We start from the raw sequence: 25,612 nt of genomic DNA, 5'->3' as shown, positions 1-25,612 counted from the left end.
ATGAGTTCTGTTCTTTTGTTGCTGTTTCCCCCCCCCCTTCTTCCCAGGGTTAGGACAACCATTCAGCTGAAGTCTCCTGACTTTCCCCCCGTGCGCTGACTTAATAGGCTCCCTCTGTAATACTTGGTCATTAATAAATATTTTGTATTACATGCGTGCAGTTGAAATGTCACATATAGAAGTCATCACACAGTTCACATTACCCCGTGGGTGGTAGAAGATGAAAAGAAAAGTAGTGTAATTATAACACCGTGCATTTTTGTTCGAAATAAACCAGGTGCGTTATGACAAATATGAGGAAAAAAAGCAAAGGAGAAAAGTAGGCAGTTGTTTTCAAAAGAAACAATGACATTTATTTTTTTCGTAGCACTTTTCTTAATTAGTCTGTTGTGCCCATTGATCACATATAGTACAGTTAATATAAAAATGGCTTTTTAACTTTACACCCAAAGCAACAACAAAATGTTTTCTTAAAATATGTATGCTAAAAATACTGAGAAAGTATTTCCACTAAAAGTACCGGAGAATAGCTGTGATTCTGCAATGATGACATGGCCGTGTTTAGCTGTTTCTTCCATTTCCTCTCTGTTTACCTCATGTAGTTCTTGTTGTAGGCACTTACCAGGTCATAAAAGAGCGCTTCGTGAGGAGATAACGCATCAATCACCTCAGTTTTAATCAACCTGTTTATATTTGTTTTCGTTCAACTCATTTCTTTCCTAGTTACCGTTGCAATGAGAACTACACAGCATAAACAGCCTTTTAGCAAATGTCCTCCCTGGATACTCATTCTGTAGCTGAATTTCATTAAGCTTAATGTGACGTTGTAATCAAAAGTAGTCTGCTCTTTGCCTTAATTTAAAACCCACTTAAATGGTTCAGATACAGAGGATTTGTCATTACATCAACATAATAGAGAATATATAACAATATTTCCATGAATAAAACAAGAATCCATTTTAAATAGAAAAAGGGGGTTTATATTTCATCAAAAGGCTTACACCATATTCACTGTAATTTGTCTACTCTACTAAATCTCCCTTCCCATAATAGACAGGTGTTATTACTGTATCTCTAACTCGTCTATGGATGTTTGACAAAGCACAGACGGTATTGCTTGGGACCACACGGACAGTTCCACAACTCTTAACACATTTAACAGTCAATTACAAGAGAGTTGACCATCATCATCATCTTCACTTTCTTTTCTCTGCCTGCATCTTTGTATGAATGGTAGTGAAATATATTGTTTTGCAGTAAATGCCCCGTTCTATTGATGTTAGCTTGGTTTGATGTAATGTTACAAAGCCACCACATCAGCTGGGGTTGAAACTGGGAGAGTACGTAGTCTATTTTAAACTGTTCCGTCCCAGCCCAATAATAGATGTGCCAGTGTATCTGAGACGGGGACCAGCAATGGCTATGCCTTTGAAACAGTACTACAGATTTTTCCACCCATGGCCTTGTCCATTCAGTGTAGTTGGTGTGTGGTGCTCTACAAAGCTGCACTTCTTAAAATGCATTGTCAGATACATTTATGACTGTGGCTTTCACTTTCACTCCACTTGGCAGTCCTTTACCTGACACCCACAGCTTTGTAAAGAAAGGAGAGTGCATACCGGTAGCTTCCGCTGGTGTCAGCGAAGCTTTGGAGTCGCATTTCCTTATATCCCCATAAAGATGGTGGTTCCTCAGAGACACATAAATAAGCAAGCATGCCACTGAAATCACAGCCAAGAGCACACCAAAGACGGTGATTACTGCTGTGTCCCATTTTTCTGTGTCCTTGGCTGCCAGCTCTAATCCCTTAGTGGTGACATTGACACATTTGGTGTCATGGTTGTAGTGGATGCTGCCAACATCCACACAGACTTTGTACAGAGTGGCGGGGCTGAGATGGGTGAGGTTGTAGACCTGGACGTCAGAGGGAACCCTGGTGGTAAACGCGGTGGTGGGTTGGTTAGCATCTGACCCCGTGTACCATTTAATGTTGGGAGCCAGTGTGCCACGGCTGGCCTTCCATGAAACCAGGATGGAGTTGGTCTCCACTGATTTGATTATGACATTCAGAGACCCATTTACAGGTTTGGGAAAGTATCCATTTACCTCTACTGAAACAGATTTAAGATCAGCTCCAACTAGATTATGGGCAACACAAGTGTAAAGTCCAGCTTCGTTTTCTGTTATATCATAAATGTCAAAAGTTCCCTCTGGGTGCATGTAGAACTTGTCAGACACGGTGTTAGGCAGGACCCTGGTACCAGACGGGGTGATCCAGTAGATGTCTGGCTCTGGTTCAGCGAAGGCTCGACAGTGGAGTGACACTGAGCTCCCATTCTGTGCTTTAATTTGCCCAGGCATGCTTTCGGGAGAGATGAGTGGGAGACAAATCTCCATCATCTCCCTGAAGTGCACCTGTCGGACATGCTGGCCCTCGTACTCTGGGGGCTCCACACAGTACAGTGAATCAGGCTCCATGAAGCGAAGGTTGGTCTTGTTCATATTCATCCAGCGGACTACGCAGTCACAGCGAATGGGGTTGCTGTGCATGCTCACCTCTCTGAGATTTGGGAGGGACTCGACAGTAATCCTGTGGAGGGCACTGAGCGCATTGCCATTTAGCATTAGGGTTTCCAGCCGCGGTAGTTTGTAGAAAGCATTAGGATGGATATAGGAGAGTTTAGGATTGTTGGTGGCTTCTATTTTGGTCAGCTCGGGGAGGTTATTGAGGGCAAAGCTGTCGATGGAAACCAGCTCTGGCATGCTATTAATCCCCAGTTCTTTTAGATGGAGCATATCCACGAAGTCCCCTCTCTGTATCCTTGAAATTGGGTTTTTATTTAGATCTAAAAACTTTAGATTTTTTGCATTTCTCAGGGCAGAATGAGGCACCTCAGGGAACATATTATCATAGAACGAGATGCTCTCTAAGTTATCAAGACCAGCCAGTGCGTCGTCAGGAAGCTGAGACAGGTTCATTCTGGTGAGAACAAGACTGTGGAGATTACTGAGAGGTTTGAAGTTCATGTCATCAATAGAAAGAATAGGATTCTCACCAATCATCAGGATCTCCAGATTTGCCATGGGGTCGAACCACTCTCTTTTAATGGCCGTTAGCTTGTTAGAATTGAGGTGGAGCCGCACAAGGTTGCTGAGACCCTGGAAAGCCATTGGGGAAATGGAGGAGATGAGGTTGTGATTCATATAGAGCTCCTGGAGGTTAGCCACCTCAGCAAGACTTCGCTCGGGCAACTCCTGTATCCAATTTTCTTCCATATGAAGGGACATCAGATGAGGAAGATTCCCCAGGTGGACATCGCTGATAGAGGATAAGTTGTTTTGCGATAAATCAATCTCTGTGATGTTGGCCAGGTAATCCAAGGATTTGTCAATTTTGGCAATATTGTTTGTTTGCAGTAATAGTACTTGTGTGCCTACTGGTAATTGTTCCGGCAGGCTAAAGAGTCCCAGGTCATTACAGTCAACTGTCTGCGCCTCCATGTACACCGAACTCGGAGAAAACCAGGGTCTAATCTCACATACACAGAGCTTCGGGCAACCAGGCCTCTCCTCTGTGGCCACAACAAAAGAGGCCATGGCCAAGCCGACAAAGAGACGATCCACGAATGACACGTCCTTCATATTGGACCGATTCCCTCCAGTAAGAAATTGGTCCTTGTAGATTAAGTGGTCTGAGCTGTTAACTTCACAAATAATGAATCATTTGCTGCAGCTGCTGAGGCGATTGACTCACCGCCCCTGCCACCGCCACCACCAACTGCAGCAGGGCTCCCTGGGGTTTTTTTGTCTTGCTGTGTGGACGCCCTTGGATGTAATGACCAATCACTCAATGTTGCCTGAGGGTGTCAGGGTTCAGGGGCCAAGGCTGCTGTTAGGCAAACCCGAGAAGGTGGGAGGGGGGAAAAAAGGATGGACCGATATTATACCTCAAAGGATTAATGTTACGCTCATTCATATGTATCCATGAAAAATATTCTCTTTCTTTAAAGATGGATGTCCTCACTGATTGTCGTCACTAGCTTCCACAGTCCACAGCCCAGTCCATTCCTACCTGTGTAAGACAAACAAGACAGACAGAAGCGGTGTGAGTATTACATGATACTGGACATGGTCAGGGAATTTCATAAGAAAAGGATTTGGGCATATTGACATTTGTTATAGGCACACTGACGCATGATGACATTTGTACATGCTCCCTTCAAGATATAGAACGGTGGATTTATATCTGCTTGACCTTCCAGACTTCATTCTTGGGACGCACCGATGTGCCCCAGCAATATGGCATTCAATACGGACGTTAGCGTAGAAGGATTTATTAATATTCTTAAATGGCAGACATCCTATGGCTTAAGCATTAGCCTTAAGGCTAAGCTGCTTAAAGACACTGGAAAATGTCAGTCACTATGGCAACAAGTAAACGGCAGCCAACAACAGACACCACAGTGAGTCTCAGACAAACGAAGCATTTGGCACAGATGCAGTTTGCACCTGCTTGTTAGAGGATGCAGCAGCATTAATGTGTTGACATAATTGATCTGTGCAATCAACAAATCTGCACGCTAATAGGATTTAACATGTTTGGAAAACACAGGTCAAGCAGTCCATCAGTGGCCACATATTGAAAACAAATATGTTACGGTGTACACACATGGAGGCCTACAGGAAAAAGAAAATGTTATTATGGCCTTGGTCACTCATGCTAACAAATTATAATTAAAGGTCAAAAAGAGAAAATCAAAAGTCTTCACTTTTCAATTTACAGACACCTTGGAAAAACACTTATGAATCATCTTCATTTTCTTTTGAGTTTTCGCATCTACTTTGCAGACAGTAGTTTACATGCCATTGACTTTTTACTGTTTTACTGTGGGAATTTTTGAGGGCACTATGTTAGTGTATACATTGTCCACTAAAATGGAGGAGGGTTATTACAGTGCACTATAAATAGAGAGTGGTTTTGGACACAGCCCTTGTCTACATTGAGTTAAAGCTGAAGGCTATATATATATATATATATATATATTTGACATATTTCATTAGTTGTTTAGGTGATATAAAGGGACATGCAGGATAAAACTATATTAGAGATGCAGGTAATATTTGTATAATTAGGTATATGTATAATTAGTATTTTTGAGATGTTAGGTTTGATTCAGTGACAATTGATGAAGAGCCAGAAATGATTAGTGCGGAATTTTAGGCCCATTTCTTTAGTTAATTGGTAAAGGCACATACACCAGTAAACAAAGTGACCCAATTTGTCTTTTTGATTATCTGCCATTTCTGGTGTAGCAGAGGTGACAGTTATTCATAACAAATATTGATTGAATTCTATCTTCACACAAGAAGGATGGAATTTGAGAAAATCATCACATGCTGTACAAACAGAACTACAATGCAGCCAGTCAGATCTCTTTTATGTAGTATCCCTTTTACTATCACATTATTCATGTTCCATCCCGTCCCTGCCATGGCAGAAACTCTACAGTAGAAGTGTACCGTGTAATTTGTTGTATGTAACTGCCTCTTACTGAACAGATGGGTTTGATGGTGCTTGGGATATTTCGGGCCTATAAGAGCATGCAGCACATCATGGGAAAAGTCAAGAGAGACAGGGGATGAAATGGAAATAATCTAGAGAAGAAGGGAGAGCACGGAAATAGAGAAATAGCTTCATTTCATCACCCTCGCCGTCTCCACCTCAGTGGCCACGGGAGATGTGAGGAAAAATATAAAATAATACAAATAAATAAATAACACCTTCAAATGAAACGCTGCGGTTTGCCCCACTGGCCAAGCCGAGGGTTCAGTCCTCAACCTCTGCCCCACCATTGGCTGTAGTCTGTTTTGGAGGAGGGCAGGCAGACATGGAGCCAGTGGAAGGAGAGAGAGGAGATGGGGCGGTAATATTTTTCAAAAGCACCGGGCACTTCAATAAGCTGCAACACCCAGAGCATTCTGATAAACAGGGTTTAGCTTCTCTCCCTCAGCGCTGGTTCTGCATTGTGGGCCATGCAGTTGATCCGAGCCCTGGACACACAGGCCAGCATGTGTAATGCAGCCTACAGCGTTTGGGTCTCACCTCCGCTCTCTCTGGCTTCTCTATTTTGGTAATCACAATTACCAGCAGTGTAATGTGGTCAGGTTAACTATTATTGCGTAGCTTCATTGTGCAATCACTGCAGGTGGCTCTAACATGGTGGCAGAGTTTATTCGTTTTTACCAATTATGTCAAATTTGTCTTTGAGGATGTTTTTAGTCTATGGCTTTCATTTTGTGATCAATACTTACTATATGTGCTGCAGTACTCAAAATAGCTCTGCCCTTGGAGGATGTGAGGAGGATAGCACTGATGGTGTTTGGTAGAAAGAGAATTAATTATTGTCTTTAGTTTAATGTTAATAATGTCTGTTGTCCCACATTGGCGAAAATCTAGGATGGGATTAGGAAGGCTTTACCAGACAATTTGCAAGATGGTGTGGCCAGCAAAAGCAACATATTTCCCTGCTAATTAATGAGGATACAATACTGTTAATGATAATGCAACACATGGTTCATGAAAATATAAATTTTAGGCCTTGATTAGGCCACTATTGTGTGTTGTTTTCCAAACCAGACCACTTCACTGTGACAGTCAAATGTTTGAATGTTAATATAAAGGCAGGTTATTTTTTGTCTATTAAATGTCTAAAACATTTGAATGCTTAAGCGGCTAGCAAAAATTGTAGATGAATTTTCTAATGATCGACTAATCAATTAAATACATAATCACTTTAGCTCTCAAATTAGGGCCTTAAAGGAGAAGTACGACTCGATTGTGAAAAAAGTTGTAAAAAAACCTTTTGTGAAATCTGGTAAATTGCCTCATATGATGTCACTTGAGTCAATATACAGTATGTGTTGAGACTAATCATCTAATCAGATATAAACTGTTACAATTAATATTAAAATGACTAATTTTGTGTTTTATTCTGTTGTATTCAATAATGTGGATATTTATTGAACTTAATATCTACTAAATTCTATTTATACTTACAATAGACTTATTGATTAAACTCAGCCAAAATTATTATTATTAATACTGCTTTCTAATTTATATATTGTATGAATATTCACTTGTTCTAGATAATCTGTGTATATCCGGTTTAATTTACAGTCTCCTGGACCTCCCAGTGAAGGGCTGCTGAAGGAAAACATTGGGAGTCATTTGTAAAGAAGAATCTGACAGAATCAAAGGTGACATCCTCTGTGTCTGACGTGTCTGATGTACTGAGTCTTCAGGCATGCTTGCCATATGACCGTAATAGTGTTGTCAATGACTTGGATGTGTAATAAAACAGTTTGGAATAGAGACAATTGAGGCAAGCCGGCTATGTAATACAACTAAGAAAATGTTTGTACAGTGCATGCTTTGAGCATAGCTGAATGTTAACGACAAGTGAAACATCCTCGGAGCTCACTGTAGTTAATCAAGATGTGTTAAAACATCAGCAAAATTGAAAAGCTTCCGTCAAAGCTTGTTTAATGGGAGAAATTGGGCTTAAGGGAACAGAAACGGCATTTCTTTACACTTTATGAGGTTGAAATATTGTACCAAACTGCATCGTCGTAAGTGAACGCTCATGCACAGGCAATTGAACATGTAAATTGGTGTTGTTGGACTGCATTATGTGAAGAGGCAGTCTATATTCTTGGGACCTTGCACTGTGGCTATCCACACACTTGTACTAACCTATTAGAAAGTGCTCCAGTCAAGCTACCCAGCAGCAGCCCCCCCCACCCCCCCACCCCCTCACACACACACCCACTACGATACAGAGCTAATTTCCCACAATCCGCTGCTCAGTTGCCGGTAATTGAGGTGGAGAGGGGAGGGAGGAGAAAGAGAGGAGAGATCTTGAGGACAAAATGACTTGCCTCAGGAGAAACTTGTCATAGAATCAGTAGAGGTGTATTAACCTCTGGTGACCCTGAGGATGCTTCCATCGCAGCAAATATTAACCTGAGCTACACCATGAAGCAGAAGAATTAGCCGTTTAACGATTGGGAGAAAACAACGACTTTACGCTTGGTGTGAATTTGGCATTAAGTGGCAATAACTTGCATGTGGCTACTCGGAGATGGATGTAGTTAATATGACTGGGGTAAATGGAATTACATGATGGATGCTTGTAATATGTGCCTGGAAAAGTTGTTGGAAACCTTGTGTAGAGAGATACAGTAAATAATCAACAGCTGTTAATGGAACCCAGAGGGCTTGGAATGGGATCTCCTGTAACCTAATGTCTAACTACACTCACACATTAAGCCTGAGCTTGACATTTGTTTGGGCAGCCAATGGAAGCCTTTTATAGGTCAGGTGTTCACTCATGGAGCTAACACGAGTTCTCAGAGGAAAGTGTGTGTGTATGGGGGGGGGGGGCATCATTCAAGCACTGGTCTCCAATGCCTCCATTACAGTAGCAGGCTGACAGTCTGGCCCATGGGCTTTTCACTTTCACCACTGTCCATCCTGACTGTGAACATTACTGCAAACAAGCTCCTGGTACCGTGATTGTTTCAGGACCGCCTTAACTGTGAGAAATACATCTATGTTTGTTTACCACCATTGGTTGCACCAAAAAAAAAAAAAAGGTTAAACCTGCAATAACTGATGTTATGGTCACAAACTGTGAACATCGACATATTACCTTTTTAACTAGCCTGTTTACAGTACACACCCGGAGAGAAAGGAGCATTTATTTGAAGTCGTGTTTCTCCCCACCAAGTCCAATAGCCACTTCCTTTCAACTCTGGTTTCCACTAACTCATAAAATATACAAATATAACTGGCTCTTTAGCTGCTGAATGCTCCACTGTGTTCACCAGTCTCTAGAACTTTGTCCGTCTGTGTTTGGAGCCGGGCAGGAAGGGTACAGCTGCCTGCTGTGAAGCCCCATAGAGCTGATGAGAGAGTCAGGATATTATTATTATAGCCTGAAGGATACTGTATTTTTAAGGGCGATAGAGACATCAATATGTGGGAGTTTAAAAAAAGAGGTTTCCCTAGTTACTATAAGATACCCTTTCCAAATGTTACGCATTAATTTGATCTGGGAATGAAATGATCTCGTGGCAGGTAAAGATTTCCCCCATGGCAGATGAATATATTAAGACGTATTATTTTCAAAAAGAAATTCCTAAATAAAAAATATAGTTATATTCCTTATTTATACTGACAATATACAGACACAAAATATTTATTGGTGGTAGAAATGTTTAGTGATCTGTGGCAGGTGAGGAAAACACTTAATTTCAGACCCTGAATTCAATCCATAAAGTATTTTTATGGAAGTGTTGTTGCATCACCATTAAGAGTTGAGAGCTACTTCGTCTGTATTAAATTGACATATTCCAACCGAGAAGCTGTTGAGAGACGACAGTGTCCTTGCATCACCAGTATAAACCGCTGTGTCTTAAGTCCTCGTTAGTCGCACATCTCACCGTTAATTAGCGTGACATTTGACATTACAGAAAAACCTGGAACCCTTCCTCATTAAAATGCTTTTGGGTTGGCTTATTGTTGTTGTCAGGTAAAAAAATATTTTTTTCTGTTCAGTACTATTAATTTGTCACAGGCCACATACTTTGTGTCGAGTGGATTTCATGACCTATGTGCTTAAAATGTACTATTTGGAAACCATTTGCTCACATCTGGAAACGGCGACAGACTAATCATGATAGGCCTGAATTCGGACGAGGCTGCATTTTAAGAGGTGAAAAGCCCTTCTGTTCAGATCTTGGCAGCACCTCACACTTACTTTCCCACCGGGCCACCTCTGTTATACTAACACTGTGGCTGTTCCGGACAGTAATGGCACAAATACAGTTTGATTAGAGACCAGTGAGATATGACCACTTTAAATTAATGAGTGTGCACAGCAGGGGCAGAAAGAATTTCTGTCCTGGTGGCTCTGCGGTGCTAATTCAGGCAAGCCTGACTCAGGTCGCCCGGGCCGCCAAACAGCCAGGCAGAACTGTTTGTTTTATGCTGTTTATTGAAATGAGTTATAAATCCTCCCCCTCGCTTCACGGGGCTTGGATGAGGTTTATCGGAGCGGGGAAGTAAAGATGATTGCTTTGTCGCAGGCTGGCTGCTCAATGAATGTCCTGTGTGGCGAGACAGGTTGACCTACAGTTTATGTAAAAAAAATAATCAAATCGTTTCTAACACAAAACACAAGTTTGCGCGAGGGTTATGGCAGGCATCACAAAGAACATTTGTGAGAATTGTTTTGCGGAACAGAGATGTAGGTGGGGAGGATATTGGCCCTCGGGGATATAATTATGAGGCCTGCACGGTTTAAGTTGTAACAAGGCAGTATTGCATCTGCTGAGAGGTAGACATTACTCTCACTGTGGTAAAACTGGGTGGAAGACATAAAGGTCAGACATAAGTGGAAAGTAGGGCGCAGCGAATTGCCTCCTCTTTCAGTAGAATAGCCTGTGTATTGTAGAAATGGTTCTCTGGGAATTTTGATCTAGTGGTAATAAGCCTTGCAAGGCTTTCTTCTCCAAGTAACACCCCCTCTCTCTCTCAGGCTCTTTCTTCTTCCTCCCTTTTTTCCTATGATATTGCAACCCCCACATCTCTTTTTATAAATCTTTTCCTTTTCATCCTGCACTCTCACATTTGTCTCCGCTCTTTGAACCCTTACAGTAAACATTTCTCCTTGTGTTCCCCATTTGCATCATTGTGATCCACACAAGCCACGGACTATTAAGAAAGCAGGCATTTGATTTAGTCTCCCTGCATATGCAGCTTCCCGTCCTTCCCGGGCATCCTACTGTCTCGTTGCTCCTTTTGCTGTCGGCCTAATTGCCTTCTCAATACTTGTCACCCCAGCTGTGCCAAATCTAGTCTATATGCATACGGTCTGACTGTCTCAGTAGCTGCTATTTCCTAATTACAAATGTGTCTGTATGAGTTTCTTTGGTTTGCCGGTGCAGCAGGACTTGTTTATAACCACCAAATGTGCTTTGGTCCAGAAGCCAGAGCCAATTGCATCCCACCCAGTGCATCACTGTCCACCAGACACATGAGCAGTGATCCTCACGTGCGGTTCTTCTCTCCACTCCGCCGTCTTTACGTGCATGCTCAATGTTTTTTGCCAGAGCAGTTTGCGTCTGTCGTGTATTTACTTACAAAAGATAGCCAGTGTAATGTAATGTGTCACTGCACATAACATACTAGCTGTATTTTGTATTTCTTCATATGTAATAATCCATAATGAGAGGATATCTACCGACACAAACAAAACCACACATCTCCAATTTATGTGATTTTATTTTTTTTATTTTTAAAGGGTTAAGTATTCCTTTTTTATGATTTCCTAATATGAATAAAACAATTCAAAGCCCATTGGATTATTTCTAAAAATATTTTCACATTTCACATTTCAGCTTTTTATAGAGTTGAATTTCTAGTTTCTTCATATTTGCAAGGGGACGAAAGTGGGAGAAGATTGAAGACTTTTTAAAGTTCCGGTGGACACTGGACCCACAGTGGACCTGCAGCGTAGCTCGACCACGCCACTTCCGATAGAAATGTGGGTGATACCCTCTGAAAGGCTTTACTGTACCTCCCTCTGCCCTTCACTTCATTGACTTACTATTATACTTTATCCAAGGTAAGGGAGAGTCCATTAAAGGGAGCCTTCTATGCAGTGTGTATGCATAATGAAGCTTCCTGTATGTATCCCGTGTGCATGTGGGGGAGCGGATGGAACCCGTTCCACTTACATCTGCACTTGTATGGCCATGAATCAGAGGCAAGTCGACTGTTAATGTAAAATCAATGTTCCAAATTAACCACAGGACCGAAGTCTCTGGTTTTTCAGCCCTTTTTTTCTGGACAAGACATGCCCGAGGGCTGAGTGAGGGAGAACACAAATTTCACTATCGAACAGACGGGAACACGCATAGAAAGATACATGCTTTTGCAGACAGAAGCTGGACTACTTTGCCCACAGTGTCCTCATAGTGAACATGTATAAACAAAACGTACCCAAGCTCTTTGGCATAATGCATGCAGCACGCAGCACACAGTGAAAGAGCACAGCTAGGTCCCCTTGTCTAATTCGCATAGTGCTGCATCTATTAAAATTAAGCCAAGGTATCCAGCTTAAGGCTGCCGCTGATAAGGTCAAAGGCGTAGCGAACATTCCAACACTCATTTCTCCCCCAACATAATAGCACTCACTCTTGACAAAAATCTGCATAATGTTCCATGTATAGCTGCTAGCCAGAATGAAAGATGGAGGTGTGAGGGGGACAGGCAGGGGGAATAGAGCCAGCGGCGTATCCCTCAAAGTCAGAGCCAAATTGAATCTGCAGCTGCAAATGTGGCATGTGTGCTGCCTCTAAGATGCGCAGCTATCTATATTTATATGAATAATATATGGCTGGTCAAGGGGCCACACGCCTGCAGGGAATAAGCCCCTACGGCAGACAGAATCAATCATTATATGCCACTGAAATGCATTTATCGCCGGCTTAGATCTCTTTATTATGATTTCAAGGGGTTTGATATGGGCTTTCTCTTTCTGTTTTCATTCTCTGCTACTCTTCCTCACCTAAAACAGATGAAAGATATGGCACCTTGGCTTTGTGTCTATTTGAGGACTGTCATTGCTTTATACATGTGCATATTTCTGCACATGCATACGGGCAATGTGTGTGTGCATTGATGAATATCTCTACGCTTAAATCACCACAGCATCATCAATACATGAACACTGTCTCGTGATACGGCATCCACAAAGCTTTTCATTAGTGCACTGAGGGCATGTGTATCTGGTTGGCATCTGTATCAATCTGAATGCAGAACAGATGGACGGCACAGCAGTAGCCCTCAGATGTCGTCCTATTTCTCTGCTCATGTTTGAAACTACAATATGGACATATGTCCCTATCATGTCCAACTCTGATATGAATCTGCAGAATAGCCGACTAATTAGTGATTAATAGCATTGATTTTTCCTTTTTGTTGTGAGCATCAGCGAGAGTCTTGGTTTTCCTAATACCTGACATTTATCTGTTGAACGTGATGATTTTTTAGAGCGCCTTTTAGTTAAAGCAGCAAACAACGTTACGCACTAGAAACGTGCGCTAGCTAGATACTTAAAATGCTAATGCAAGAGCAAATGTCATTGGATACAAAGGAAGTGTCACATCTCATTCTGACCTTTTGATATGGAACGAACAGCAAAATGTCATGAATGCTGCCATCAAACCATGTTTTGATCTTTTTCTCTTTCTTTGTGTCTTTTCATATAATTAGAGTCTGCTACAGTCATCCACCAGATCCTAGATCCTAGAAAATACAAAAACTTGCACATCACTCTCTTCCTCCCCTGTTCCTTTTGCCCCCTGTCTGTGTGCTTATTCCATTTTAATGGGTGCCTGTGTTTGTTTGGGAACAGGATGCTTTCAGAGAGCCTATGCTTGGCTGCACAGGCTGATCCCCTGCAGCCGTCTTGTGAATATGTTTACATGCATTTCACTGAGGAGCTTCGATGGATCCTGGAGCATCTTGTTACCACTATTATGGAGAAAAAAAAGATCTTGAGAATAATTTGATTTTGACGACGCAATAGTATATTCTCCCTGAACTCCACATTGACTATGAACCGGTGGTAGCAGTTTGGCACCCACACATCCTCTCACCTCACAGGAACCTGCTGCCCTCTGCCTATAAACATATGAATATGGAACACCCACACTGAGCTGCCTATCATGATCTCCAAGCCTCCACAAGGCCACTGCAGGCACAACACCCCACACACACACACACACACACACACACACACACACACACACACACACACACACACACACACACACACACAGCTTCACTTTTTCACACGCAGATCAATAGGCAATTCGCAAAGCCACTCACTTTAAGTGTATGACTAAGTGTGGACATGTAATATTGATTTGTTTTGAACAAATGTGCCCGAATTAATAAAGCAACCTGTTACTGCTTTGCTTCACTGTTTTTATCACCGTGGGGGAGCATGGATACCATGTTAGACACTTACTATTGAACATCACAAACTGTTTGGAACTATATTTTACGTGACTTCATTGGAAAACTTCCACCGTTCGATGTTGCGCTCAAGGATCACCTCTGATGGAAGTGAGTGTTACAATATAACACACGGCCCGGGCTCAGCAGGTATTCACATAATGCAAAGTGGGAACACTACATAGTGTGTGGGCCGAGGTTTTCTCAGTGACACGGTGTCTGATGTGAGGGCATGATGGCTCTCATATGGCATTTCCCTGTGTGTTCTATATTGAGCAGCTGCTTTGGGTGAGTCATTCGCAGTGTGGAGGCCAAAATCTATTGTATCCATCTGCGGGAACAAGCACACGTAAGCATGCATAGAAAGAACATGTCTGCACAGAATATTACTGCAATCGGATTCAGCAGCCCCACTGGTGAGAATCACATTTGTCATTATCGGCCATTATCTGTTTATCTGCCTCTGAAATATTCATGAGTAATACATCTGCTGGATGACATACATTTTGGACAGAGGGGAGGGTGTGAGAGATAAAATGTAGGGAGGGGGGGGGGGAGAGAGAGGGTAGAGAGACGCCCTAATGCAGTTAAAGGATTAGTGAGTCCTCTCCCCCCCTCTCTCTCCAGCTGGATCCCTGGATGTGTAGGTGTATGGGCACAAGCAGGTGAAGGATGATGGTGAATGCGCTCGGAGATGCCTCTCAGTGGCTGTTAATCACACAAAAGCCCTGGATGCATGAGCCGAGATGGCGGTGAAAGCAAAGGATCCTTTTCGTCCACCGTTGGACTGAGTGTGATGATGTTATGTGTTCAAAAAGAAGCCCGGGTACGCCTAACGTACTTCCGTGGCATGTGTCGGTAAGGACTTCACTGTTTGCAACAGGAAGGTTTAACGGAGGGAGAGAGAGAGAGAGAGATAGAGGGGAGAGAGTGTGGGGGGCGCGGGCACCATTCTGTAGATTTCTTCGAGACGTGTCTGGTGTGCGCTCACTAAGCAGGACCCGGGGACATGAAACTGCCAGTCCATCACTCCACACACACACACACACACACACACACACACACACGCACGTGCACGCGATATGTCCGTAATGAATTCACCTTTTTAGCCTCAACAGAGTCCATCATAAATCCGGTCGGGTTAAGGCGCATCCTGTATAGTTGCGCAAAAGCGCGTCTCCACGTCAAGGGAAGGTTCCAGGCCAGTCATCGGCATCATTTTCCGACAATAATTTTCCCTAATTTCTGCAACCACGCATGAGTGATTGGTATTTGAGAGGCGCAATGATACGTAATTTAAATCTCAGCACTACATGGCCGGCAAAACATCCCCGAATCTCTACATTCAGGCGTTTTCATTAACTTGGAAAATGCGTTGCGCACATGCAACCGATATGTAACGAGCCTATCACATGAGAGAAATGCATACCAGGAGTAAACAGAGTAAACTTACCCGATTTAACCATGATAGCTCTCGAAGTGGTGTCTATATTCCCATCAAGTGCGCCGCTCCAATGACGAGCGCGCCACATCAAGCCAGTCAACAATGTGAGGTCTTCTTTTTTTTACGCAGTTGGTGAGAAATCAGTTCTAGGATTCTTCCACGGCAAAACGCACGAGCTTCTGCATGTGGGAAAACAAAAACGATGAAGTCCAAAAAGCAGGTTTGGCGACAGTGTTGAGAGAGAGTCCCTGTGTGCCCTTCCCTTCCCGTCTTCACAGCGTCTGTTAACGGCGCATTTCTCCCCTCGATCAAGTGTCAGGCGGACCACATAGATGCGCCGCCGTCTCCTCAGCAGTCATTAATATCAGAACAAACCCCGACTCTCCGGAGTCCTCAGCCAATAGCGTCAGAGAAGCGGGCGAGGTGCTCGCAGCATCCCTGCTTTGATTGGCTGAGAGGAGCCGTCAGTCATATCCCAGAAGCCTGTTCTCATCCATGTCATCTTCTGTTGGAGGTGAAGCACGCTGCAAAAAATGTCCATATTAACAAGTCACTCATTCTTATGAGATGTAAATAGTGCTGACATAAGACATGTTTAAGTTGGTGAGATAGCTGCTATTTAATTTTCTGATGCAAATTTATATGAAGTTTTTTTTTTAATATGTTTTAATATAGGTACTCTAATGTCACATGTAACATAGTTGGATCATTTTAGCTATTTTACATACTGTTGAGTATGTATTTTAAAATGTCATACTACACTTTATTGGAACCTTTATTTGTAAAGTAACTTATAACTGCCATATAAATGTAGTGGAGTAAATAGTCAAATATGTCCTTTTAGATCTGTAATTGAGTGGAAAAGTATAAAGTAAAATGAAATGTAAATTCTCAAAAATGTGTATTCATGTACAGTATTTTGAGCAAATATACTTTGCGAAGAACTTGCTAAGCTAAAGCAGGTATTGTGTACTTAAAGGAATGTAGCGTTCCAAACAATTTATCAGGTAAACCATAACTCATTTGATTAAGCTGCCTAACAGACTTTATTGGGTCTACTGTGTGTAAGATTTGAGACTGTGTAGCGTTAGTGGTAGTATTGTATAGTAAAGATATTTTCGTGCTCTGCAGATTAATGTGAAAACTGGTGTTCTGGTGTCAAATTGCACACAATGACGCTCAATGGCGAAATGAAGTAACAATACGCAAAACATTTTAGTGGAGTGGGACTTTAATTATACAACACATTAGCTGTGTTCGCTGTTATTTCCTTCAACATAATTGTTTTAACATGTATTGTACTAGTTGAGAATAATCTGTCACATAAGAAAATTAAATATATTTTTGATTTGCCACCATCTTCCTGGCACATTTAGTAATCGCATCGGCACAGCCTGACCAGCATCTGCCACTTTCCGTCTATAAGTACATTTGAGATGGACATTTCTTGCAGTGCAGGGGGGATGAGGAGGAAGAAGGTACAGGCAGAGAAGAAAATGGATATCTGTACCTATTAGCTCCAGAGCTCCAGACTCAGATCCCTGGAGGATTTTCTAACACAATGTTCTACAAACTGATGTTCCTGGAGGTCGGGCAGGGTTATCCGCAGCCTCGGAAGAGAGACGTACCTCATCTGACAGCTAAAGGGTTCTGATCCAAACACTGTACTAACTAAGGCTGTTAGGCTGGGTTGTATTCTTAATATATACAATATTACGGTTCATAATGGTGTTTTTTTTATCTATTTAGTTTTGTTCACATTTCTGTAAAGCCTTAAGGGCATTATAGGAGTTTTGCTGGGTCAATATCCCCATAAGTTCTCCTTTGAATCTCCAGTAATTATTCAAATTTAATGTAAATTGCACAAAATAATTTATTATGAAAGTTTACCTATAAATTGATGATTAAATAAAAGGCCAAATCTTAAGATTTGTGTTGTCTGTGAATTAGCACCTCTGCCTGTGCTGACGGGACAAACGCCCTTTTAAAAAGACTTGGTATAATTATTACAATAATAATAATAAAAAATAATGTTTTCTTTACTTAGATAGAACCTGAGAGAAGGTGCAGTTTGTATTTTTTTTTATTTGTTATCATTATGTTAGTATGTTCACTGCTGTGGTCAAGTTTAATGAGTACTTTGTGTGTTGTTGACATATAGTAAAATAATTAGCTCCATAATCATAAAGCAAATTTCAGCTGAAATGATCATTTCCTCAGTTTTACTGTTCTGCCTGTCTGCGGGCGTCACTAACAGGACGACAGGCTACGTGACAGGGTGACACGGCTGTTGTTTTTATAAGCATGTACGTTATAAATAGACAAAACACACACGCACATTTTACAGTTGTCAAATGTATTGTAAATCTAGTCACCTTAGTTTATTTATTTTTTTAAATAGTCAGATTCTTTTGTGGTCTTTTCTAAATAACCTACTGTATATTGGTTGTTAGGAGTCTTTTAAAAAGCTTTAGTATTATTCTTAGCATTCTGCTGCATATAGGAGGTTGCCTCTTAGTTTGACCATTTCTGTAAATTTCCAAAACCAAAGATAATTCAAAGCAATCCTCCATTAGCACCGTATTTAAACGATATTGCATCTTGTCCCTCTCCCATTTCAGTAGGCAATATATAACAATATCAGCCAAGGAACAACTTGACAGGGTAAAGAGGCGCTACAGTGATTTTCAAACCATAGTGGGGTGGGGAAGCTTTCCCCCACTACTGAGTACTCAGACCAAAGCACCTCTTCTTTGTGAATTACCTCTTCAAAAACACAAGGAATATATGATTTGGTTTATAGCTTTTAGATTTATTAAGGAAAATGCAAGATTGCATTTCTTTTTTTCTAAACCGATGTCTCTCTTGCATCAGTTGATTCTTTGATACTTTGTTGGTTGAGAAGAAAACAAACAGAGAATCTTGTTAACAACAAATCTGAAAACAACCTTCTGTCTCTGTTTTCTATGATTCATAAGGAGAAAGTGACAAAATAACCAAATACGGCATCCTGTAGTTGTTTGAGTATCCAGTTGGATAATTAATTTGTAGGTTGTGGTGTGTTGTGTCTTAAATCTGCTTGCAGTTTAATGCTTCATAAGGAACACTAGTTGAAGTTGCAGAACACCTGAACATTGCTTTGGTTTAGTCTAGTGTGAAATATAGTTACTGACAGAAACACAAAAAAGCACGTTGGTTGTCTGTGTACTTAACCTTCAGCAGTGAATCCTTTCTTACACAAGATTCTGCAGTTCTTGAAAAACAGGCTCTGAATATTTAAAGACTCTAAGTCCTGCGTATCGTTCCTGAAAGCCGGATTTGAACCTCTATATGTTATGTTATGGTATGTAAATGAAAAGCATCTTCTACTTTTCCATTCTTTTTAAGAAAGTAAAACTCTTCTGGGTGTTCAGGGTGAATGGGGCAGAGATGGCACTCTACCCAGAGCTGATTCTGCATTTCTTACCTTGAACCTTTATTGTATAAGTTGACCGTGGTGGCTTCACACCTCATGAAGCCAGTCAAGGGTGCGCCCGGTGCATCATAAAACCCCTCCAACACAGCTTGGCAGTGTCTAGGAGGACTTAGGACAGGATATCATCCCGCCATGTAAAATCTGCATCACATTTGATACAATAAAATATTATTTTGGAGCTTCTTGCGAAAAGGCCCGAGGTGCTTACAGTGTGAGTTATGTTCTCTCTCATTTTTGTTTATTGCGGAGTTTGGGGAATATTCTGAAGGCGTTTCATGGTGACATTATAGTGATGCGTTCCGCAGGGGGAGAAAAGGCCGCAGAGGGCAGTAGAATTTATTGACTGAATTTCATAGTTATAAATGGGTCTTTTACAAGTGACATAAAGAAAATGATCTGTTCTCTGTTGAGGCGGTGGAGATGTGTAAACTTGTTCTGTGTGCTGCCAGCAGTCGTGGCACTTGTATTAAATAAAGTTTAATTCAATAGACTATAACTTTTATTTTCTTTGGAATGTTGTGCATACAGTCGAAGAAGAATGCAAAGTGTTTAAAACACCTGAATAGTCTTTTTCACCAAAGAAAACCCGTCGCCGCTGCATATATTCAGTCTCCGAGCTATATGTTAATTCTTCTTATGGACTGTATGCACAAGCTATGTTCACTATCATTGTCTTATGTGTTTTGTAAAAACCTTACACTGAAGGTAGTCTATGGGGAGATCTCCAGAAGAATGATGGTCTCTAGAGAAAAACTGTATACAAAGAGACCACTGTCGATGCTGCACAGTGTTACTCAAACAATATGTATCCCTCACAAAACCAGCCCAAGACTTTAATGTCTTTCCTCAGATTGCTGCGGTCTGAAAAATACAGCTGTATCGCACGCTGTTTAGACATCAAGCCATTTCCTCTTAAAATTATAGTTTTTCCCGCAAACTTAGAAACTTATTTCAACAAACAAACACCTTGCTGGTGCAGGGGGGAGGGGGGGGGGGGGTCTAAAGTGTCGGTATCATAGACAGAGACAGATTTTCTTCAAGTAAAGTCAAATCATTGCAGAGAATTCAAGGAAGATGAATACTTTTCACAAAAGGCAAGAGATTTTCGTGTCATTCGAAAAGTAAAAAATCACATTCAACATGTTCTGAGTAAAAGTGCAGGCATATTGTCAGCCAAACATACTTAGAGTATCAAAAGTCAAAGTACAGGCCACTGTAGCACCTAGTTTGACATTCAACCACTGTGGAAAACAGGAGAGACGAGTGTTGAACACTTTGCTGCTTTGTGTAATAAGTGTGTTAAACAATATGTAGTAAACCATGCTTCTGTGAGTAACGAGTCTATTAGAGATTTGCCTTCTGTAACCTTACAGCTCATTAAGCTTAATTTCCTAGATTTTCTTTAACATTTGATTAAATCTTTGGTGCTTCAAGCAGTCAGTGTTTTGCCATATTTGAACTGAGCCTGACAGAGATCACCTGTGTGGGCAGCACTGTGACAGCTTGTGTTTTCTTTTAATGAGGTTACAGGATATCTTTCCTGCGTCTGTTTAAGCATTGTGGTTTTAACCGCTTACGCTCTCTCCCTTGGTTTTATCTTGTATTTTAAGGCCCTGTCACACAGTACCGTATGGCAGAAACGTATGCCGGCACATACGGAATATCGGCAATACGCTGGTGTACGTTGTTTAACGCTGAGGCCGTGAAATGTTTTTGAACATGCTCAAAAACGTTTCACGGCCTCAGCGTTCAACAACGTGCACCAGCGTATTGCCGATATTCCGTATACGCCGGCATACGTTTCCACCATACGGCGAAGGAATTAATACGCTAGGAATGCGTTATGCATCTGTTGGGCATTCGTCGAATACGTTGGCCATTTGCTCTGATACACTTTGTAATGAGTACGTGATACGCTATCAATAGGCTCTGTATACGTTCATATACGTTGCATATGCTAATTTTCATATGCCCCACCGTACGTTTCTGCCATGCGGAACTGTGAGACAGGGCCTTTAAGCAAACCATTTCTATCTACGGAGTTATTTAAATCAGTAGTGAAAATGAAATTATTGCACCACTAAATTTGTAATTTATCAATATTCTCCAGGGCTAGAGGCCTTTCAGGATCATCAATCACATCCCCTTGGAGATGCCATTCTTAGCTCTGATTACAAATCTATTTCTAGCTGATCACACCCTGTACAATAGCAGTGACGTCAAACATCAGCCCTCATGGGGGCTTCTTTAAATAATAGTTAAGACTCACAGTGCAGGTTTGGGCCCACAGTGTTTATCTGTGTAAGACAGAACAGGCGGCCTGTGCTTTGGTTAAAGCCCCAAAGAAATGATCAACCTAGACGTCGGCAGACTCCAAAACTCAGGTCTCAAAATTGGAATTATGTTCTTTATTTTCTTCATATTTGCTCCGCATGGGCCAAGAAGAAAAGAATAATAGATATATCTTAGGCCTGTTATGTCGTTCTTCTCGTTCCTGTAGCATGCTGCGTCTGATTGAATTAAACCCAGGTTATATAAACAACTGAGGGAAATTGTATTTTCTTCCTGATGATTGTACTTCTGTGATTGATGATATGAGAATATCTACACAAGTAATGACCCTGAATGAGTTCAAAAGCAGCATGCTATCTGTGATATTGCACATAATTGTTTCATGTCTTCTGTAAATAAACACATCACATAATGAGACGTATAGGAGAGGGAACACGCCTTCTAGCTTCACCTCCTGTAGTGATCAAACGGGGAAACTTCACTTATACTTGACCAATTTGCATCATATTTATACTACATGCAAGACAAGTAGATACCTCTAATGACACAATGGACGGATGCTTGGAGTTTGCATGTTTGATCCCGTGAGTCATTGTGCCACAGTATGTGATGACCTACTTCACATTAAAAGAGAAGCTGACTGTTGTGCGGCAAGCCAATAATTCACAATGATGACAGAGGAAGAGGAGAGTGACAGGGAGCAAAAGAATGAGGGACAGAGACTTGTCATGTTGGCTCTACAGAACTTGTTCTTCTAAAGCAGTCAAAATGCGTCAGTTGCGCCCACGCACCTCTCTGAACCTCCGCACACACACACACACACACACAGACGCACACCCACACAAACTTCACAGCCTGATGCACGATCTCCAAGTGTGGTCAGAAAAAAGCCCGGAGAGTACTTCAAATGCTAATTAATATGCACTTTCTGCACAATTTTAAAATTAAAGTGAAGCAGCTTCTTCAAAAAGTCACTTATGTGGTCAATGTCTCGGTTAATTGACCATTCGCTAAGCCTTGCCCCCTTTAGTTGCGGTTGCTATGTCTTATCTTTTGCTCTGCTCAGCACATGTGCAGTTCGCAGTGATGAAGGGAGAAGATTAACACTCAAAATCTTGATTACCGACAGAGGTGCACTAAAGCAGTTTTCTCATTTCCATCCGGTTACTGTCAATTTTGCCGGCTACATCAACACACGGGCACACCCAGCTGTAGCTAGGTAATAAAGCTAACGTTAGCTTCATTAGTTGGTTGCAAACACTGTCTCCGACTGACTTTAATGTTTCCAGAGGGTCTTAAAGGTATAATATGCAGCATTTACCTAAAAGCCCTTGCGTAGAGTCATAAAAACTATTATCCCTCTCAATCCTCACTTATGAAACACTTCAAGTGTGTGGCGGCATCTGTATCTGCAGAGACACTGCGCTCCGCTTGTATTTTGTCTTTTCTTCTTATTTATCTGTGTTCGGTACATTTCTGGGCTTCAACAAAGAGCCTTTGGGCCCCACATGGGTGTGTAACCCTCCACCAATAAGCAGGGTGTGCAGCACCTTCTCACTCCCAGGTTGGGTACTTCTGCTTCGTCACACTCTAGCTCGCTCTCTCGCTCATTGAGTCCGACTTTGAATGCTGTGTGTTGACAAACACCGACCGACAATGCTACATACTACACCTTTTCAAATAGAGACCTGTAAAGCTACATGTCCCGGGCAAAAAGTCAGGAGTTGATACACGATAAAGACGACATGGAGATAAAGAAACTATTATTCCTGTTTTGCAGTGTAGTTACTCCTGGTATTATACGTACGCTGAGAAAACTTATTTGAAAACATGATTGTTATTTCGTTCTAACCTGTTTGGCTGCTCAGCTTGCGTATTCATTTTCAAACCGTATATTTTCACTGTGTGTTCAGTCAACAGGGACGTTAGTGTTACCGCACTTGGTTAATGATTTGCTACGTTCGGTAGTTAGCAGGACATGCTAATGATTTTGTCTTACGTTGGAGCCGATAATCTCACTTTTGAATGCAATCCTTACTACAGCCCCACGCGTACCCCTTCAATGTGTTAAGGATTCTAAAGCTTGATAGACCTGCTGTTTCTAGCTACAGCTGCTAAGGTATGATCGAACAATCTGCTGCTCAAGGGAGGTTGAGAGTACGGTCAATATATTTACCTACTGAAAAACCAGGAGATGTATTACCAAGGGTGGCTGTACTGTAATGAATGATGAAGTCTGTGTCAGCGGGTCAGCTCGGCCACAAGTTCATTCTGCTCGACCTCTCTGACACCCCATGGTTGTTGCTCTTATGCCCTTGTCAAAAGGATCACACCTCACAAGTAACAACTTGATGCCCTACCGTCGTGCCTATGTTATGCAGTCAAAGGAGCGCTAACATTAGTATTCCTCATCATCCTCGCCGCGCTGCACTTACTCCTAAGCCCTGTCTACAACGCTGCAAAGTTTACGGCATAAAAGCTAAGTTCTTGTCTTTTCACCGTGAGAGAGCTGAGGAATATTGCCTGAGGATGTTTCATATCCCCACAGCCCTGACTGCACACTCTCTGCTCCCCTCTTTTTTTAATCACTTGTCTTTTCACTCTATTTTACCATACCGCTCGCTTTTTTCTCTCGCTTCGTCTCTCTAAGACTCACTTTCCGCTTTTCTTATTTAATTATTTTTACTTCCCTCCTATTCCCCCTTTCTGTCCCTGTGCATGCCTTTCCTTCTCCTTCATTATCTCTTTTCCTGTTTTATTTTTCCTCCTCGCCTATCTTGGCGAGAGTGCAAGCAGGTCTCTCTGTGCTTTCTGGTCCTTCCCTCTCCCTGTCAACCCAGCAGCAGCCAGAGGAAGAGGCAGTGCTGTCACTATGGACCGGCTCTGAAGAAGACGAGGCAGAGCAAGTGAAAGTTACAGAGAGGGAGGGAGAGGAGGGGAAGGAGGGGAAGGAAAAACATGACAAAGAGGAGGTGTACAGATGACAAGTCCCTTCATTGGGGAGTTTGTGAAGTGAGGGAGCTGCAGTAAGGGAGAGAGAGATGGGAGGGAAGGGAGGGGGACGACAGCAGGCATGCAGGATGTTTTTTTGAGGAGAAGTATCTCAGTGATGGCACGTGGGCACTTCCCCCCCACAGGTGGCTGTTCCTTGTATAAGCCAGCCGACCGCACAGAGCTGTGGGCAGATGTTGCTCACATCCAGCTCAATGGCTGAATGCATCATTTGATTGTTTACACTGGTTTATGCTTTATGTAAACCATATCGTACACATCTGTTGAAGGTCATGCAATCTTTATGCCACATGAATTTATCAAGTCAAGGAGACTTAAGGCGGCTTTTCCAGAGCCGTGCACATTCCCTTCACATGTCGTGTTTTAACCTACTTTGTTCACATGTGGTTTAGCCATGTTAGGCTTTTGTTTTGGTACGTCAAGCTCAAAAGCAAGCCGACATTATCATCTTAACTTGAATTATTGATTCAGAGCGCTCTGTCGTTATTATAGTATTAATGTTTAAGCTAGCACAGTATGGAGCCTTAATTAGTCATTCGCCAGATTGGATGATTGAACATTTGTCCCCCTTGATCTGTCATAGGTGTCTGCCTACTTTTCACTTCCCCGTCCATACATCCAATAAATAAAGCACTTTCACTTCAAAGTGCAGATGCATTTATTTTTTGAAAGACTCCACATGGGAGTCTGTAAGGCCTGTTGATCACGGCTCATGCCATTCTCTTTGATGTGCACACATACATTTATTTTTTAGTTAAGTAATCCCAGACTGTGAAAGAAAAGCTCTATAGAATATTTGCATTTGTCACTAAGACACTGCGCAAAAAGATCTACTTTTTTCTTCTATTGAGGCCAACAAGAAAGCGTTTTCCCACCACTTCTTTTGTGCAGACAATTTGACCTGGAGATTGGGAAAGTTCCAACACTAGTACTTCTCTGAGTGATGCTACTAGGACCCACTGGGCCAAAGAACAGGTCAGTGTAAAAAGGGGGTAGACAGTATCAGCCCGATAATGGCCCAAGGAGTCAGACATGGGGTGAGGGGAACAAAAATGTGTGTTTGCCGTAAAAATCGTCCGATTTATCCCGTGCAGTTGAAGGAGACAAACGCAGCATGAGACGCCTCATGTTGTCCCAACTGACAGACGTGTTCTATGGCGATCTTCCACAGTCTTCCAAATATAACAATAAACATGACAAAGAGAAATTATGTTTGTGCTGCCAGGTGACCAAAAACATTGGTTACCTTTGTGCCGCGCACAGGCTGTGAAAAACAGCGAGCTATGATTGGTTTGCGTAC

At 42.0% G+C, this 25,612-nt stretch overlaps 1 protein-coding gene across 2 annotated transcripts; it reads right to left on the bottom strand.

The window, feature by feature from the left end:
- Nucleotides 1-327: 327 nt before the first annotated feature.
- On the bottom strand, nt 328-15,859 carry lrrn3b (leucine rich repeat neuronal 3b). Of its 2 annotated transcripts, XM_029462230.1 has the most exons (3): nt 15,543-15,859; nt 4,025-4,072; nt 328-3,889 (listed from the first exon to the last, which is right to left on the bottom strand). In XM_029462230.1, the coding sequence occupies exon 3, from the start codon at nt 3,640-3,642 to the stop codon at nt 1,513-1,515; it is 2,130 nt and encodes a 709-aa protein (XP_029318090.1). In that variant the 5' UTR covers nt 3,643-3,889; nt 4,025-4,072; nt 15,543-15,859; the 3' UTR covers nt 328-1,512. The 2 variants fall into 2 exon arrangements, with proteins under 2 accessions (XP_029318090.1, XP_029318089.1); XM_029462229.1 differs by having other exon boundaries at nt 328-4,068.
- Nucleotides 15,860-25,612: the final 9,753 nt, after the last annotated feature.

This window comes from Cottoperca gobio, chromosome 23 (assembly GCF_900634415.1).
Source record: "Cottoperca gobio chromosome 23, fCotGob3.1, whole genome shotgun sequence".
Lineage (NCBI taxonomy): Eukaryota > Metazoa > Chordata > Actinopteri > Perciformes > Bovichtidae > Cottoperca > Cottoperca gobio.
The sequence above is the reverse complement of the archived record's forward strand: the minus strand, read 5'-3'. Positions and strand labels throughout refer to the sequence as shown.

Bases quoted from the DNA above. Each gene is read 5' to 3' on its own strand.
- lrrn3b (XM_029462230.1), bottom strand. From the start codon at position 3,642: ATGAAGGACGTGTCATTCGTGGATCGTCTCTTTGTCGGCTTGGCCATG.